Here is a 15,791-nt window from a genome sequence, read left to right on the forward strand (position 1 = left end):
CTCTGGAGTAACTGAAAGGACACACACCATTTTACAAAATTCCTATATAAATATATGGTGGCTAAAGCATGTCAATGTTTGTCTACTAGGGCTCTTGGCTACATGGCCTTGACTTGGGATAGGGATTTTAAAAGCACCATCTGGCTGTACGCATACATTTTGTTTTTTTTATTAACATCTGTTGCTCAGTAGCACCTGTTCACATTAGATGAACTAACTGTTGTACTCTTAAAAGCTGTTGTGCAATGCAATCTTGCCTGCAGGATGCTTACTACTTTCTTTCACTGACTAGCCAACATTTATAATATAGTTAGTCTACCTATCCAATTGAATAGTTTGCCTTTTGGATCTTGATTATATATAGTTTTCTAATGCATGACAGCACATTGCTGCCTGTTTTGAATCTTTATGCTTTTGTTTTTACACTTCTGTAGGTGGGGATCTCTGTGTATAGTCGTAAAATTGTGAATAGTCCCGCCCATGTGCGTGGACCCCGGAGCAATCGAAATAGTCTCTTAAGTTGTCTTCTTCTGCAGTCCTGCATAGTCACTTAAGAGAAAATCAAAGACAAATAATGCAGCCTTAAAACTACAAGGCTACAATGGCCAGCACTTCATCTCAAAGTGAAAAAATAGCCAAATAATATTACATTTTACACACTTTGTAAAGTTTCACACCTAGAGAAACTCCCCTTCACAAAAATCCTTAATCAAGATAGAGAGGAAGAGTTGGACAGACAAGCCCCATAGGTTGCCATTATGTGTCTGGAAAAAGGATACCGTGCCTTTAAGAAACTCTCCAGAGACCCTCGGTATCCCAGGATGCACAGCCAAAGTCCTTTTGCTTTCGTTTCTTTTTTCCGGCTCCTGCTAGGAGAACCGAGCATTGAGCTCTACCTTTTTGGGTATAGCCTCAATTTTTGGAGCTTTTCCAGTGTTTTGAGTGTTTCACTCGACGTTCGGGGTCTTCCTCTTCCAGTTGCGGTCTTTTTTGACCAGTTTTGTCACCTCTATTTTGTCGAAATGCCAGCTTTATTCGACAAGTGCCCTGAGTGTGGTAGGAAGAAGGCAAAATCTGACCCCCACAGAGTGTGCATACTGTCTACCTTCTACCAATGTCCCTTACTCCTGTGATATCTGTCACTCTTTCTCCTAGAGGACCCTGCGTGACAGGTAGAAGATTAGTCTCCAAGGCCTGGAGCAGAGGAGACACCAAGAACAAGGTGGGACTTCTGGGCATGGAGGGACTCTGTCATCATCCTATGCCCGTGCATCGGCCTCTGGGGGGCTCCCCAGTCAAAAAAAGTCCCAGAAAAAGCACCTGTGCCGTTCGACGTCGATTGCTTCGGCGTCTAGAGGTATGACTACCATCTGCTCTCCGTCGACCCAGGGCACTGGGTCGAAATGACGTCGACTGGGTAGGACGTTGAGACCTCGGACGAGGTTGACGTCGAGGACTTCATCGGCGTCGACACACCATTAACGTCGTGATGAGTCCCGAAGAGGCACACGCTCGACGTCGAGGCGACAACGCCGTTCGCCTTCAACGTCGACGCGAAGATCGTTGTCTAGGTGAGAAAGATCGACGTCGAGGCGCAGACACTCGACGTCAGGGAGTTCGTCGACATCGGGAAGACCAACGTCAAGAAGAGACATCTAAGAGGTCGACGTTGAGGAGGGAAAAGTAGACGTCGATGAGGAAGTCGAGGCCCAGAACGGTGTCTAGTGCATCTGTGGTTAGTGTCTCATAGGCGAGTCCTCGGCCGCGGCGTCGCCGGTGCTCTTGCTCAGAGAGGTCCCCCTCCAGAGCGTCCTCCCCAAGGCCTGCTCGTAAGAAGAGGACAGTTTTTAGGTCACCGGACTCTGATTATTCCCGGACCTACTCGCCCTCAAGGCCCAGGACAGCTACGCATCCTCCTCTTCCGCACCTTCCTCCTCCACCACCGCCTCGACTTCCACAACCGAAATCTTTGGTTCCGGCTCAGCCTCTTCGTTTCTGCAGTCTCCTGGGCCAGTGGCTCCTTCAAGGCCCAGAAAGCCACGGTCACGATCCAGAGGGAGGCATTGCTCTCTCAGTGAGCGTAGATCTTCGACAAGGTCACGTCCTCGTCGGCGGAGTAAAAGGTCACGGTCCAGGTGCACGGACTCGTCAGTGACGGGAGATATTCTCCCACTTTGTCGGAATCTCCTCTGACAAGAGTATCGCCAGTGGATGACACTGTGTCGTTCCAGGATGTGCTGCTAAGGGGGGCAGCAAAGCTGGGCATCACATTGACTGTGCCCACCCCTTCCACTTCTGTGATTTTTGAAACTTTACAGCGCAGGCACCTCTCTCTCCCTTTGGTGCCAGGACTGGAGAAACCGGCCATGGAGTAGTTTCTGACGCCGGCCTTGGTGAAGTCTGCTCCATCTAGACTTAAAAAGTACAGGCCCCAGGATTCGGATCCTGCGTTCTTAAGAACAGATCCTGTGCCGGACTCTGTCATTGTGACAGCGGCCAAGAAGCAGCATTCCACTGCCCCTTTGTCTACGGTCCCTCCGGACAAGGAGAGCCGTCAAATGGATTCGACAGGAAGAAAAGTCTGCAGTACAGCTGCCACTTTGATGAAAGCGGCAAGTTCATCAGTGCTTTTGGGTTGGTATGACCACTCCTTTTGGGAGTCCTTGCACCAATTAATCTAGCTCCTCCCTATGAACAGGAGAGAAGACTTCCAGGAGATCTTGAATGAGGGCATGATGGTTTCAAATCAGGTCATCAGTTCGGCGGCTGATGCCTCGCTCGTGGATGTGCAGTGGGTATTGCGATGGCATTAACTTGAGGAGACACTCCTGGTTGCGCCTTACCGCTCTTAAGCCTGAGGCGCAGCAGCGGATTGCTAACTTGCCCTTTTCGGGATCTACCCTCTTCGGGGCTCATGCGGACGAAAATATGGCCCGCATGAAGGTGGAAGTGGAAACGCTGAAGGCTGTAGGTTTGGAGAAACTAAAGGACCAGCGGAAGTCCTTCTGTCCCTTCCAGAGGCGTTGCTCTTCCCAGAGATTTCAGCGGGGGCAAGGTCGCCAAGCTGGCCAACAGCAGCAGCAACAGCAGCAATACCAGCGACAACCCTTCCAGAAGCATCAGAGGGGCAGAGGTGACCAGCAGGCCTCCTCGGCGAGTAAGGGCCCGGCCGGGTCTAAGCCCTGAGGAGTTCCTTCCCCCTCGTCCGTTACCCGCTCCAGTGGGGGAAAGCATACAAAATTACTTGGCAGAGTGGCGAAAAATAACCCCGGACAAGTGGGTGCTGAATATTGTTTGCAATGGATACAGTCTTTATTTCGTCAGCCCTCCTCCAGCTATTCCACCGGTTTGTTCGCAATACCAGCTGCGTGAACTTCAAACGGAGGCTGATACCCTGTTAAGAAAAAGGGCGATAAAAGACGTCCCTCTGTCTCAAAGGGGAAAAGGGTCTATACTCCAGGTTCTTTCTGGTACGCAAAAAGGACAAAAACGAGTTGAGGCCCATTCAGGATTTGCGACAAGCAAACAAATGGATTTGCAGGGAGAAATTTTGAATGCTGTCCTTGCACCAGATTTATCCTCAGCTGCAGAGAGGAGACTGGCTTTGCGCAATAGATCTGCAGGATGCTTACTTCCATGTGCCCATTGCACGGAAACACCAGAAGTTCCTGCGCTTCATAGTCGGCACCAATTACTATCAGTACTCTGTACTACTGTTTGTTCTGAAGTCTGCACCCAGCACTTTTTCACAATTCATGGCAGTGGTGGCAGCGCACCTGAGAAAGAGCAAGGTGTTGTCTACCCGTACCTGGAAGACTGGTCAAACAAAGCCTCCACCTTCCGGGAAGCACAATTGCATTTCAACAGGACGGCCGTTCTGTTGAATCAGCTGGGTTTGCATATCAACATGTCCAAGTCCATCCCGACTCCGGTTCAGTGCCTGCAGTACTTGGGAGCCTCCATCAATACTCTCAGAGCAAGCGTTTCTCCTTCCGAGGAGCGATGCTTATTGAACCTTCGGAAGGCTCAGGCTCTCATGTCCATTCCTTCAACGACAGTGAGGACGATTTCTTCTGTTCTAGGGCCGATGGCCTCTCGCATCTTCCTCACACCACATGCACGCCTCCACATGAGACCACTGCAGGAATGTCTGGAGGATCAATGGGACCAGAAACGAGGAAGCTGGGACGACAGGATCCAACTGTCTCTACACGCTCAACAGTCCCTGAGATGGTGTTGTTCAGCAGAGAATCTCCTCAAGGGGGTTCCGTTCCACAAGGACATTCCCTTACAGACTATTGTGACGGATGCTTCTCTCCACGGCTGGGGAGCGCATTCAGCCCATTTACAGAATGTGGTCCCAGGCGGATTCCACGTATCAAATCAACTTTCTGGAACTCAGAGCTGTTCATTTGGCGCTGAAAGCCTTTCATCCGTCCTTCCAGACCAACTCCTTGCTTGTACAGATGGACAATACGACCACAATGTATTACCTCAACAAGGAGGGGGCCTCGAGATCGCGCACACTGTCCCAAGAAGCGGAGGCGATCTGGAACTGGCTGCTAGCCAGAGGACTAACGATAACGGCTACCCATCTACCAGGTGTGCAGAATGCTCGGGCGGCGCACTCAGCAGGCTGGTCCAGGAAAACCACAATTGGGTTCTAAACGACGAGGTACTAGGAAACCTCTTCGGAAGATGGGGCACTCCAGACATAGATCTGTTCGCCACTGCCGAAAACAGAAAATGCAGAGACTTCGCCTCCAGGTTTTACCAACCGGGGACACTGGGGAATGCGCTATGGATCAGCTGGTCGAACAGCTTTCTGTACGCTTTTCCGCCCATTCCCCTGATTCCGGCAGTACTCATCAAGCTGTCTCAATCCAGAGCGCAAATGATCTTCATTGCTCCGGCGTGGCCTCGACAGTGGTGGTTCACGGACCTGCTCCACCCTTCTCTCCAACACCACCACTTCCTTGTCGACCGGACCTTCTAACGAAGTTCGGTGGGCAGATGCTGCACCCCAACCTCTCCTTGTTGGGTTTGGCGCATGGCTCCTGAGATAGTACAGTATGGACGCTTGAACTTGCCTGACAACTGCATGGAAATACTCAAGGAGGCTAAGATCCCTTCCACTAGGACTTCCTATGCCTACAAGTGTAAATGGTTCTGCATCTGGTGCACGCCCAAGAACGTTGATCCTACCTCCTGCAAGGAAGATGTCATCCTTCCTTATCTCTTGCATTTGGCGCAATCTTGCTTAATTTCCATTCTATTAAGGTTCACCTCGCAGAATTGACTGCGTATAGGAAATGCCCTTCACAAACCTCCTTCTTCCAGATTCCTGTAATTAATTATGTTTGGGAGGGATTGAAGAAAGTATTTCCCCCTGTTAGGCGTCCGGCGCCTTCATGAGAACTGAATGTGGTGCTGTCCCGGTTGATGAAGGAACCTTTTGAACCTATTCATAAGGCTTCTCTACAGCATCTATCCTGGAAGGCGGCCTTCCTTGTGGCTATAACATCGGCCCGCAGGGTGAGTGATGGATCGTGTCCTGTATCCAGTTATGTTACCAAAAGGCGAACAAGACCTTAGGGGGTAAACCTAGGCTCATTCCACCAGGGGCAAAGCGAATACAACGGCTTTGCTACGTAATGTTCCCATTGCAGATATCTGTAGGGCTGCCACTTGGAAGTCTGCCCATACCTTTACCAAACACTACGGCCTGGACTCTGATGCCAGAGCAGACGCTCAGGTTGGGCAGGCTTCGTTGAGAAATCTGTTTGCACAGTAGTGGTTTTGTCTGTTTCCTCCACCGCTGGTTGGTTTGTTGGGTTGGGCTTGCCATTCTATTCACAAGATTATGACTATACACAGAGATCTCCTACTACAGAAGGAGTAGTTTCTTACCTGTAACTCCAGTTCTGTAGTAGGTGTATCTCTGTTATAGGCATAAGCGCCCGCCCTCCTCCCCGGTGGATGAAACGATAATGTACTGAATGCTACAGGCCTGGCTTTATACACCTTCCAAAAAGAACTGAAAGTAAAAGGACTTTGGCTGTGCATCCTGGGATACCGAGGGTCTCTGGAGAGTTCCTTAAAGGCACAGTATCCCTTTTCCAGACACATAATGGCAGCCGATGGGGCTTGTCTGTCCAACCCTTCCTCTCTATCATGACAAAGGATTTTTGTGAAGGGGAGTTTCGCTAGGTGTGAAACTTTACAAAGTGTGTAAAATGTAATATTATTTGGCTATCTTTTTCACTTCGAGATGAAGTGCTGGCCAATGTAGCCTTGTAGTTTTAGGCTGCATTATTTGTCTTTGATTTTCTCTTAAGTGACTATGCAGGACTGCAGAAGAAGACAACTTAAGAGACTATTTCGATTGCTCCGGGGTCCACGCACATCGGCGGGACTATTCACAAGATTATGACTATAACAGAGATACCCCTACTACAGAACTGGAGTTACAGGTAAGACACTACTCCTTCTGTTTTACAACTTTTACATTACTGTTTGCATGCATTACTCTGGAACCTTCACTTTACACTCTGTTTCACCTTGGGTTTCTTAGTAGAGTTAACAGTTGTCTGTGAATCCCACATCTTTTCTTGGAGATCAGTGTGAACTCTTGCAGGTGAAGTTTTTCCTTCAAGGCAGAATTGATATGGGTAAATGCAGTATGTTTGTCTTAAGTTGAACGGGAACATGTCATATCAGTGTCCATATTGTCCTAGTAGGAGATTAGCTTCCTGTGTGTGTCATTTTTGAGGAACTTGAATGGTACTGTCTTTTTCTGATTCAGTCATGGTGGCAATGGGATGGGTACATTTTGTCATTAGAATCATGGCACACGGGACATAACAGATGGTCCTTACATTTTATGTGTACCAGGAAATATCAAAATCAGTGCTTATCCATAAATTGTTAGTCTCCCCTAGCTCTGACAACTGAAAACAAATGATCCTAGTCTCCAAGAGAGCATGGAAAGATAACCTGTCAATGGTCCCTGTGATTGGTATTCAGCACAGGGCAAGACCCTTTAAGCTGCATATTATTACATAAAATTGATACCATCTGTTTCCCGTTTTGCTTACAGGGAAAGTGATTGGGAAGAATGGAAAGGTGATCCAAGAGATAGTGGATAAATCTGGAGTTGTGCGGGTCCGTGTAGAAGGTGACAGCGAAAAGAATCACCCGCGGGAGGAGGTAGGAACTGGTGAAATCTCGTATTCTCCTTCCACACCTGCAAAGAGCCACAGCCAGGAGGAGGTAGGAAGTGACGAAATCTCCTATACTCCTTCTACAACAACAAAGAACCACACCAAGGAGGAGGTAGGAAGTGCTGAAATCGGCCTTGCACGTTGGATCAGAAAATTTGCCTGACCACCCCATTGAAGTTAAATGGCTGCAGTAGCATTTGTACCAGCTTTGGGCTTGTGGGGTTCCTCAAACTGGCCTACGTCGTATGTACTCCTTTTTTCCTCAGCAGCGCATGATACTGGAGCCCTATGCTATGTTCCTGAGGTCACTGATTGCTCTGTTATCAAATTTGTTGCTGTGTTTGCCCTTTCCTGCGCTCCCACACCCTGATTGTAGCCTAGTCCTCATGCCTTAATTGTGCCCAAAATGCTCCTCTGACTGCCTTGCATTTTTTCTTTCCTTATGTGTTCTCTAGCTTAATCTGTGTTCTCCTATCAAACATACGCAAGTTATTTTTCTTTTTCTTCCTCCCTTTCAGGGAATGGTTCCTTTTATCTTTGTTGGCACCAGAGAGAACATCAGCAATGCCCAGGCTCTGTTGGAATATCACCTAGCATACTTACAGGTAGGACCAGTGCTTCTCGGAATGATTGGAGTACATATAAGTGTTTTTTAATCTTGGACATTCTTTAAGCAAACATCTGTTCTTCAACGTTATTAATGAGATTTATATAGCGTGGACCTGGCCACATGGGCAGCGGATGCTCCAACAGTAACCTGATGAAACAATACATTGTATAACAACTCCGGTTATGGAGAAGAAACGTGTATGTGCATTCTGAAAAGTTGGCTTAAGTCAAGGACCTACAAAAGTCTGGCAGGTGTGCGTTTAGTCTTGAGTTTTTATATATGAGTGGGTCCAGATTCTTCATGTGTGAAAATCAGCCTTTGCACTGCTCCAGTAGACCAGGTCACCTCTGAACTGGAAAAACCAGCAACCCCAGACCGGTTTCAGCCTGTTTGGGCCTTGTCAGTGGGGTGTGGTTTAAGTCCTATGGCAAGTGAGAACAGGAACCATGTCTGGACTTAAGCATTGCACTGAGAAAAGCAACAAGTAATTGATGCAGTGCTTGAATTCATCTCAACCACTGTAATTACTTGGGATTGCATTCCAATCCTCATCAGTAGGTGCTAAAGTAAGCCTTATATCTCAGCATATTTTACGCACTTAGGACACCCCCAAAAAAGTATGGGTGGGATGCTTGAATAGATCTCAGCCACTGCAATTCTCCAGGTTTGGATTTTTGGTATGTGCACTTGCTTGATTCCTTCCCTGTCATCAGGCATGGAATCAGTGGTAACTTTAAATAGTAGTAGTAAACCATGTTGAAAATGGCCCTAGGCCTCAACAGTGTGTTTAGTAGCAACTCCACAACATTTGAAAAAACCCAAACTTAAGCAAACGAGGCGGAAGTGCTAAGCTTTCGTACTCCTCTAGAGGTCACCATAGCTCGGGTTTCTACTGCACGTTGTTTGTGAGGTAGTCCGCAAGAATATGCTCTAACCTCTGAATTACCTTTTCCTGTTACTTTGCTCCTCTGCCATGGAATGGAAGCAGACCTAATGTCAGCTTTCAGAGTACTGAAAGTGGTTTTGAGGGTCGTTTTCTGGAAAAGATCAATGTTTATGGCTCAAGGAAACCTCTCCTCTGTCACCAACTGTCATCATGACTGAAAGTGAAACAAATCTCAATCCTGCTCAACCTTTGTACAAACAAATATCTATACTTATGATCCACCTACTGTATTGCAGTTATATAGTGCACGAAGCTTCATGCTGAACCATCCGTAAAATGTTTCAGTCTTAGACTGATGAATAGTGAGGCAAAGGGTTGACAGTGTATCTACTTGAGAAAAAGAAATACCCCCTTTCTAAGGGTTGATCCCCCCCCCCCCTCATCTGTGGTTTATTTCGTAAATTGTGCTCCACTAAGCACTTCCACAAAAGCATAACAAAAAAGGAAACTTGGGGTTTAAGACCTAAGGTGGCTCCGGCCACTCCCTCACAGGGAAAAAACTGAAATCCCCTCTAAAAAAACACTCCACGAAAGACCTACCTGTGCAAAAAAGACTGCCAAAATCCAGCTTCATGGTTGTGCTGTCTGGCCTGTCTTTCTCACCAATGACTCCTTAGTTTCTCCTTGATGAAGAATAAAAATCCGCTGTCAGTAACATTCTCATTGTCACTTATGCGACTAGTCTCGTCGATGACTGGTAGAGATCGCAAAACCATTGTCGACAACGACACTGTCGCTGACCTGCCCTTGCATGTGACTCCTTTCACAGTCATTGATGACCCATCTTTTGCCGTTGATAGAAAACCTAAGAACGATGTCTACCAACTCATCAGTGATGGACTTTTCTACATCACTTACTCTATTACCCATAAGGGGGATATCAAGTGTAACCACCCAGATCGATCCTGGATTCTGAACTGGAGGCAGATTTTAGCAACCAAGACTCCTCAGAGGTGGCCTGCTTTCCTACACAGCTGGATGGGAGTTACGGCCCGAGTGTGAGGAAGAGGAAGCCTACAATGAGTAGGAGTATCAGCCACAGAGGTTTTGTTGCAAACTACCCTCCTAAATGTTATGGATCTTCTTACTATGAAGCAGCAGAGGTTATGTAGGTTTTTGTTGCATTTTTGTCAACTTTACCACAGATGATTGACACAGTTCAAAGATTACATCCTCACATGCCTACATGGCAACCTTCACCCACCCTGCCTTCACCTCCTCCAGCCCCAACTGATTCTCCTATGAATATCTCACATGGCTGTCACACAACCAGTGACCCCTTAGGGGCAGGAAGACTTATCAGATTCCATGGATTTGTAAGAAGGTGAACTCTCACAAGTAGACAACGGAGGTAATGGGATTTGTATATCATACCCATGGATGGTGGCGAATCGCTTGTCCACCAAACACAGAAAAGGTTATAGGAGGAATGCTTGCAATAAGCCTAACCATTTGCAATTGCTCGCAGAAGCATTCCAACCCATTCTTCTTTTACATGAACATGAACACCATGTCACCTCAGATTAGACCGAGCAGTATGCAATTCAGTATTTGTCCTGCTCAATCAGGAACAGTCCAGCCCAAACTGCGAAAACAGATCATTTCTAAACCAGAATACCAGCAACCCAATGATGGTTTCAGCCTGATTGGGCTTCTTCAGTTGGGTGCAGTTTGGTTCCACTGGCACAGTGATCAAGGGCTGCACGTCTGGGCATATCCTGGGCCACTAAGGCGTTGCAGTAAACACACAAGGTGATGGGAGGAATACATGTGTGTGATGTTGCGCGGTAAGTGACCAAGGGTGTTATTATTCTGGCCTTACCTAGTAGATTGGGATGGACTTTTCCCCTGAGGAACAGGGTGAGTAGTGATTTGCATAAGGCAAGCTTTTGTCTGGAGTGGCACCGTGGGTGGAAAACAATGGTTAGACTTTTTGGTGTGATTGAAATCTCCCATTCAACCACATTTTCTACCAGACTACATAACCTGTTTTATGATGTGACGGAGAAAGCGGCCAAGAAGTTCAATCTCCCAATGGTATTGGTGAAGCTGCAATGATTCATTTATGACTTTAAGGAACAGTCACACAAGGTCCTTTCCCATAATGGTCTTTATTTGGTCAGAAGGCCTAAAATTGATGAGGGCTTAGACTACAGTTCCAGTAGTGGTATCCTGTTTGTAGAAGTACAGGTCCCCGTATTCGGCACCTGGCTTTCTTTTGGGCCATCCAAAGTCAGTCTCTATTATGTCAGTAGCCCTACGCAGATCAAAGTACCCAATCACACCATGAGCACCTCCTGACAGAGACACCATGTGGGTAGATAATTTGTGCCGGTGAGTTAGTTTAATGGCTGCAATATCAATCAAAGCTGCCGATACTTTAGCAGTATTACAACAAAATAAATGCAGACATGGAGAAAAGGTTTAGAAGAAACTATAATAAATAATTGAAATAACTCTGCATATGAAAGGTCTAACTAAGTGTTTGACTTAACAATACATGTAAACTAAATCAACTACTGAAAGAAGGTATACATATGAAAAACATGACTTTTTTCAGTTAAATATTTGTCTAAAACAATCCAACACACTTGTGTTGATTCATTTCTACATACTCGTAGAGATCGTCGTCAACCCTACATTATGTCCACCAGATTAATAGTCTTATAATGTTCAGTAGTGTGTGACACATCTGTGCTAATCCATTAGCCCATTAGTTTGTGTTTCTTGATGATTGTGTGATTAATGTGCAAAGAATAAGAAGTAGAACACAGGTTGATGTTTGGTCTCTGGTATAATGAGTAAGCAAGACCATCTTCAGGACAGTATGCTTGGGGCTAATATGGACAACCCTGTTAATTAAGACAACAAAACTGAAGCAGAATAATGGAGACAAGTCTTTGTTGCTGCTACCTTGTAGAACAAAGTTACACTGCATTGGCCCCCCTCGGAAATAAATAAAAACGATTCATTCTCTCTCACTTTCCTTTCTTTGAATATAATGTTAGTTTGTGGTTGTGCAGGAGTCCATCAGTGTTTATATTTTTACACTGATGATGGTTGTCACCCTTTTGTGGGGTTTTATCTGTTATTTGAGGTTTAAATCTAAAACGGGATAGCCTAAATGTGGTCAAGCAGCAAGTTAGGATGAAACTCTGGTTTCCTGATTACACATTCTGTAGTTCACTCGTTGGATTTCTATCTCCTTTCCCCAATTAAACATCAAAGGACAGTGCTTTGTGTTCGTTTGGTGTACTAAATCAGTACTCTGTTAGATTGATTTACTGTGTGGCAAGTGAATTTAACACTAGAGGATGTTAAAAAAAAAAAAAAGAATTAAATAGATCGATGGGCTGACAGAGAAGGCAAGCCACTTTATTTGTATGTTGATATCACAGAGAAGGACTTCAGGATAGACTCAACACCTCTGTGAAGGTAATTACACAAATTAGGAAAATGATGGACCTCCAGTCCCAAAGGCTCACTAGGGCAAAAGTGAATTGCAGAGCTTGGCTGCAATCCGACTTCAAATTTTAATTTTTATTATTTGGCAATGCAGGGTGTTAGTCCGCAGTTCAAGGCAGATGGGTGCATTGTGAAGACACTGTTGAGTGCAGTGAGTGCTTAGATAGGGATATTATGCTGTTTGAAAAATCACTAACATAATGTCCCTTTCTAAGCAGTTTCATACCACTTTATACAGGTTATGAGCAGAATTTGCAAATAGCTTTAGAAAAACCAATTGGTCTAATGGGTGCGAGACCTATTATCTATGGCAAAGCCTTTTTCTATATTAAAATGACTTGTAAAACGAAATTGTAAATTTTTTGTATGAAAAATGTATGTTCGTAATTTCAATGTAATTTCCATTGTGATTGTAACTGCGGATAGAACAATAAAACAAATGTTCTATCGCATCATTTCTAGTGGAAGGTTGATGTGATAATTGTTACAGGCAATAAACGCTACCACCTTTATTCCTTTCATGCACTTTGTACCAGAGTTAGAAAATCCGTTCTGGACTGAGTTTTACAATAAATCGGATATATTTTAAGCAATTATAGTTGAATGGTGTAGTTCCCCGGGGGTAGCCTGGCACGAGCAAGTAGGCACTCGAAAGCTTAGGTGTTAAGTGACTACACGGCACACGCATCCACTGAGACAAACGCACACGCAATGACTGGGACCACACCAGTGAGTTTGATTTAAAACAATATGCTTTTATATAGGATCAAGGTTCAGGGTAATTAAAAATCTCAGTATTAATTACTCATCAAAGCATTTCATCGGAGGGGAGTAAATGGAGCATTTCAATATTCAATTTAACACGTCGCAATAAACTTTTCATTAAAGGATTAGCATTTCATGACTTAGCCTACAGTTACCTACTGAAATGTTTAGTGCTTTCAGGAAAGCATTTCATTCAGGGAATGAGCGTTTCCTCACTCAGTAATAACCAGTGCCTCATGTAACTGTAAGCAGTCAGGAAATGCGGCACTAAGTAGGAGTAAACATTTCATTGGAGGTATAACTTTTCATTAAACCAGACTAAACATCTCATGCAGAATAAACATGTCATCAAGGGAGCATAAACATTTCCTGAGGCTGGAGTGAACAGCTCAGTATCTGAAGTACACCCTTCAGTAATCACCTTGCGCAGGGATAAACACTTCCTCATGCCAGGATAACCATCTCCCTAATCAAGAAGAACATTTCAATATGGAAGGTGAACATACATAAGGCTTAAATGAGTATTTCATTAATACAAGATAAACACTGCATCAGGCAACAAGGAGTATCGCATTAGGCCTGAACATTCCATTAAAGATGGGACCACAACTAATTAGGCAGTAATAACCATGGCATCAAACCGAGGGGAGTATCTCATCAGGCAGGGGGAAACCATGCATAAAGCTCAAATGAGTAATTAACTTTACCCCAGGCAGGGGTTAACTTATCTAGCCTCGGGCCTAGAGGGCCAGTAACATATCCCCCCAGCAGTACTATCCTTGGGGACTGCCTAGGGCCAGGGTTGAGCAAACAGGCCCCCAACACGGGGGTAACTTCATTAACTCCGGGCCCCAAGCGTGTGTCTCCGGGCTCTAGCCCAGTTCTAGGCCTTGTGTGGGGCCAACGGGGCCCAGCCACTAGTTTTCCCCGAGGGGAGGGGCGGTTTCGGGGCCTCCTTTGCACTCCCGGGAGGCCCCGCATTCACTCCTGCTGCCGCCCTCCTCCCCCTCTGGTTACCTTAGGATCTTCGGGCTTCCTTAGCCCCTTGCGGTGGTTTCTGGCTGCCGGGGGAGGGCTCGTGCTCTTCCAGAGCCCTCCGGTGGTGCAGTCGCGGGGCGCAGCCGGGCTGGTGGGGAGATCTCCGGGCCTCTGGCAGGCCTCCCGATCGATTTCCAGACCTCCGGGGCCTACGCTGGCAGGTGGGGGGCTCTCTGACTCCTCCCAGCCCTCCCCGTCCAGGTCTCACCACAGGTCCCAGGCCTCCAGAGGCTTACCGGCCCAGGACCAATCAGGATGAAGGCGCTTCCGCATCTGGGCTGCGGGGGGCGCGGCGGGCAGACGCAATGGGAACGCGGCGGGGCGGGGGCCGTGACGCGTCCCCGTCACGTGATGCGAGAGTCCGGCTTCGGGCCTAGGACTGCCTCGAGGAATGTTGCGGCTCGCGACGTCACGTCCCCTGTCACATGATGCGGGGGGACGGCTTCAGGCCTAGCGCGGCCCACTTTTGACTCCGTCGGCCCTCTCTTGGCACCGAGGGCCGCCGCAACGGTATTCACCAGCGGGGGCCTCCCTGGACAATCGCTGGGCCACGGCAGGGACTACGAGGCCCAGACTGCCTCGCAATGACAAGGGGGCCGCACCAGCACTCCCTGGTCTGCGGCGGTGGAATCAACGGCCCTCCCGAGGATGCAAAACTTCAGAGCTCACAAAGGACCGGGGCTGCGGCGGTGAGTCACCCACATACAGGCAACGCTTCGCGGGCACAACAGCGCTTTGGGGGGCACAGCACATGGGGAAGCAGGATGGCGCTTGGCACTTATAGCGCCTTGTGGGCCACAGCAGTTCTGAGGAGCGCAGGGCTTCCAGGCACAGCGCTGAGGAACTGTATTGCGCTTCAGGGATACTGCGGTCAGCGCTTCTCACGGGGCAGAGGTAGCACCTCAGGCAGGCAGCAGGTCGGCAGATACAGCGCTGCTCAAGGGCACAGTAGGAGAGCGCTTAGTAGGTAGGTTAACAATTCAGGCAGGACAGAGCAAGGACCCAGGCCAGGACAAAGGGGCAGAAGAAGCACAGCCCGGTACCTGGTTGATCCCAAGTAGTCCTGTGGTAGTTAGGTTCCTTCTTGACGCTTGATGGTTCTGGTGCCCTTTGTAAATAGCAGTTTCTTGAAGGGGGGGGTTGAGTTGAGGGCTGCTGACAGGATTCCTCAGCAGGTCACTGCAGATGGTCCCTGGATTCCCCTCCCGCCGGGCTAGATCAGAGGGCTAGTTCAGTGTTCCTTACACAGCTGGTGGGCAGCGCCTAAACCCTCTCAACCCCAGTGGTATAGGTTCCTGACTAGGCCCTATCACCTAAGTCTCCTGCGAAGGGTCCCCCAGGTCAGTGATGCCCCAACTGACTAGAAAGTTTCCCTCCCTTTCCTTTTATAGCGACAGTTGGCAGTTGGCAGTGGCAGTTGGTGACCACTCCCCTGTTCTAGAAGGTTCCAGGAGCTTCCTCACTCTAGCTATGGGCAGGCAGGCTGGTATTGCAACAATGTTTAGGGGTTCCAGCCAGCTCCTGGCTACTAGAGTGCATCTAAAAAGACTGCGCTGCAGTAGCAGGGGTCAGTGGCAGCCATGTTGGGGGAAGAGAGCACCTGCACCTTAGCATTGATTTTAACATTACACAGGGTATCTCAACTACACAGGGCCTATACAACTTTATTACGATGGGGGGACATCCAGAATTAGGGGAGCGAAAAGCGAAAAATATCAGGGAAAAGGGCCAAGTCCAGCAAATG

The 15,791-nt window shown here is 47.4% G+C and overlaps 1 protein-coding gene across 4 annotated transcripts in view; it reads left to right on the forward strand.

Annotated features, from left to right (window-relative positions):
- Positions 1–15,791, forward strand: part of FXR2 (FMR1 autosomal homolog 2) — a 395,300-nt gene that overhangs the window by 260,235 nt on the left and 119,274 nt on the right. For 2 of the 4 annotated variants that reach the window (XM_086946152.1, XM_086946154.1), the window contains exons 10-11: positions 7,100–7,335; positions 7,742–7,828. In XM_086946152.1, the coding sequence (XP_086802278.1) occupies positions 7,100–7,335; positions 7,742–7,828 (323 nt within the window). The remainder of the gene's footprint in view (positions 1–7,099; positions 7,336–7,741; positions 7,829–15,791) is intronic. The other 2 variants (XM_086946153.1, XM_086946155.1) reach the window with 1 other exon arrangement.

The sequence above is a fragment of the Lissotriton vulgaris genome, chromosome 12, assembly GCF_964263255.1.
Source record: "Lissotriton vulgaris chromosome 12, aLisVul1.2, whole genome shotgun sequence".
NCBI lineage: Eukaryota > Metazoa > Chordata > Amphibia > Caudata > Salamandridae > Lissotriton > Lissotriton vulgaris.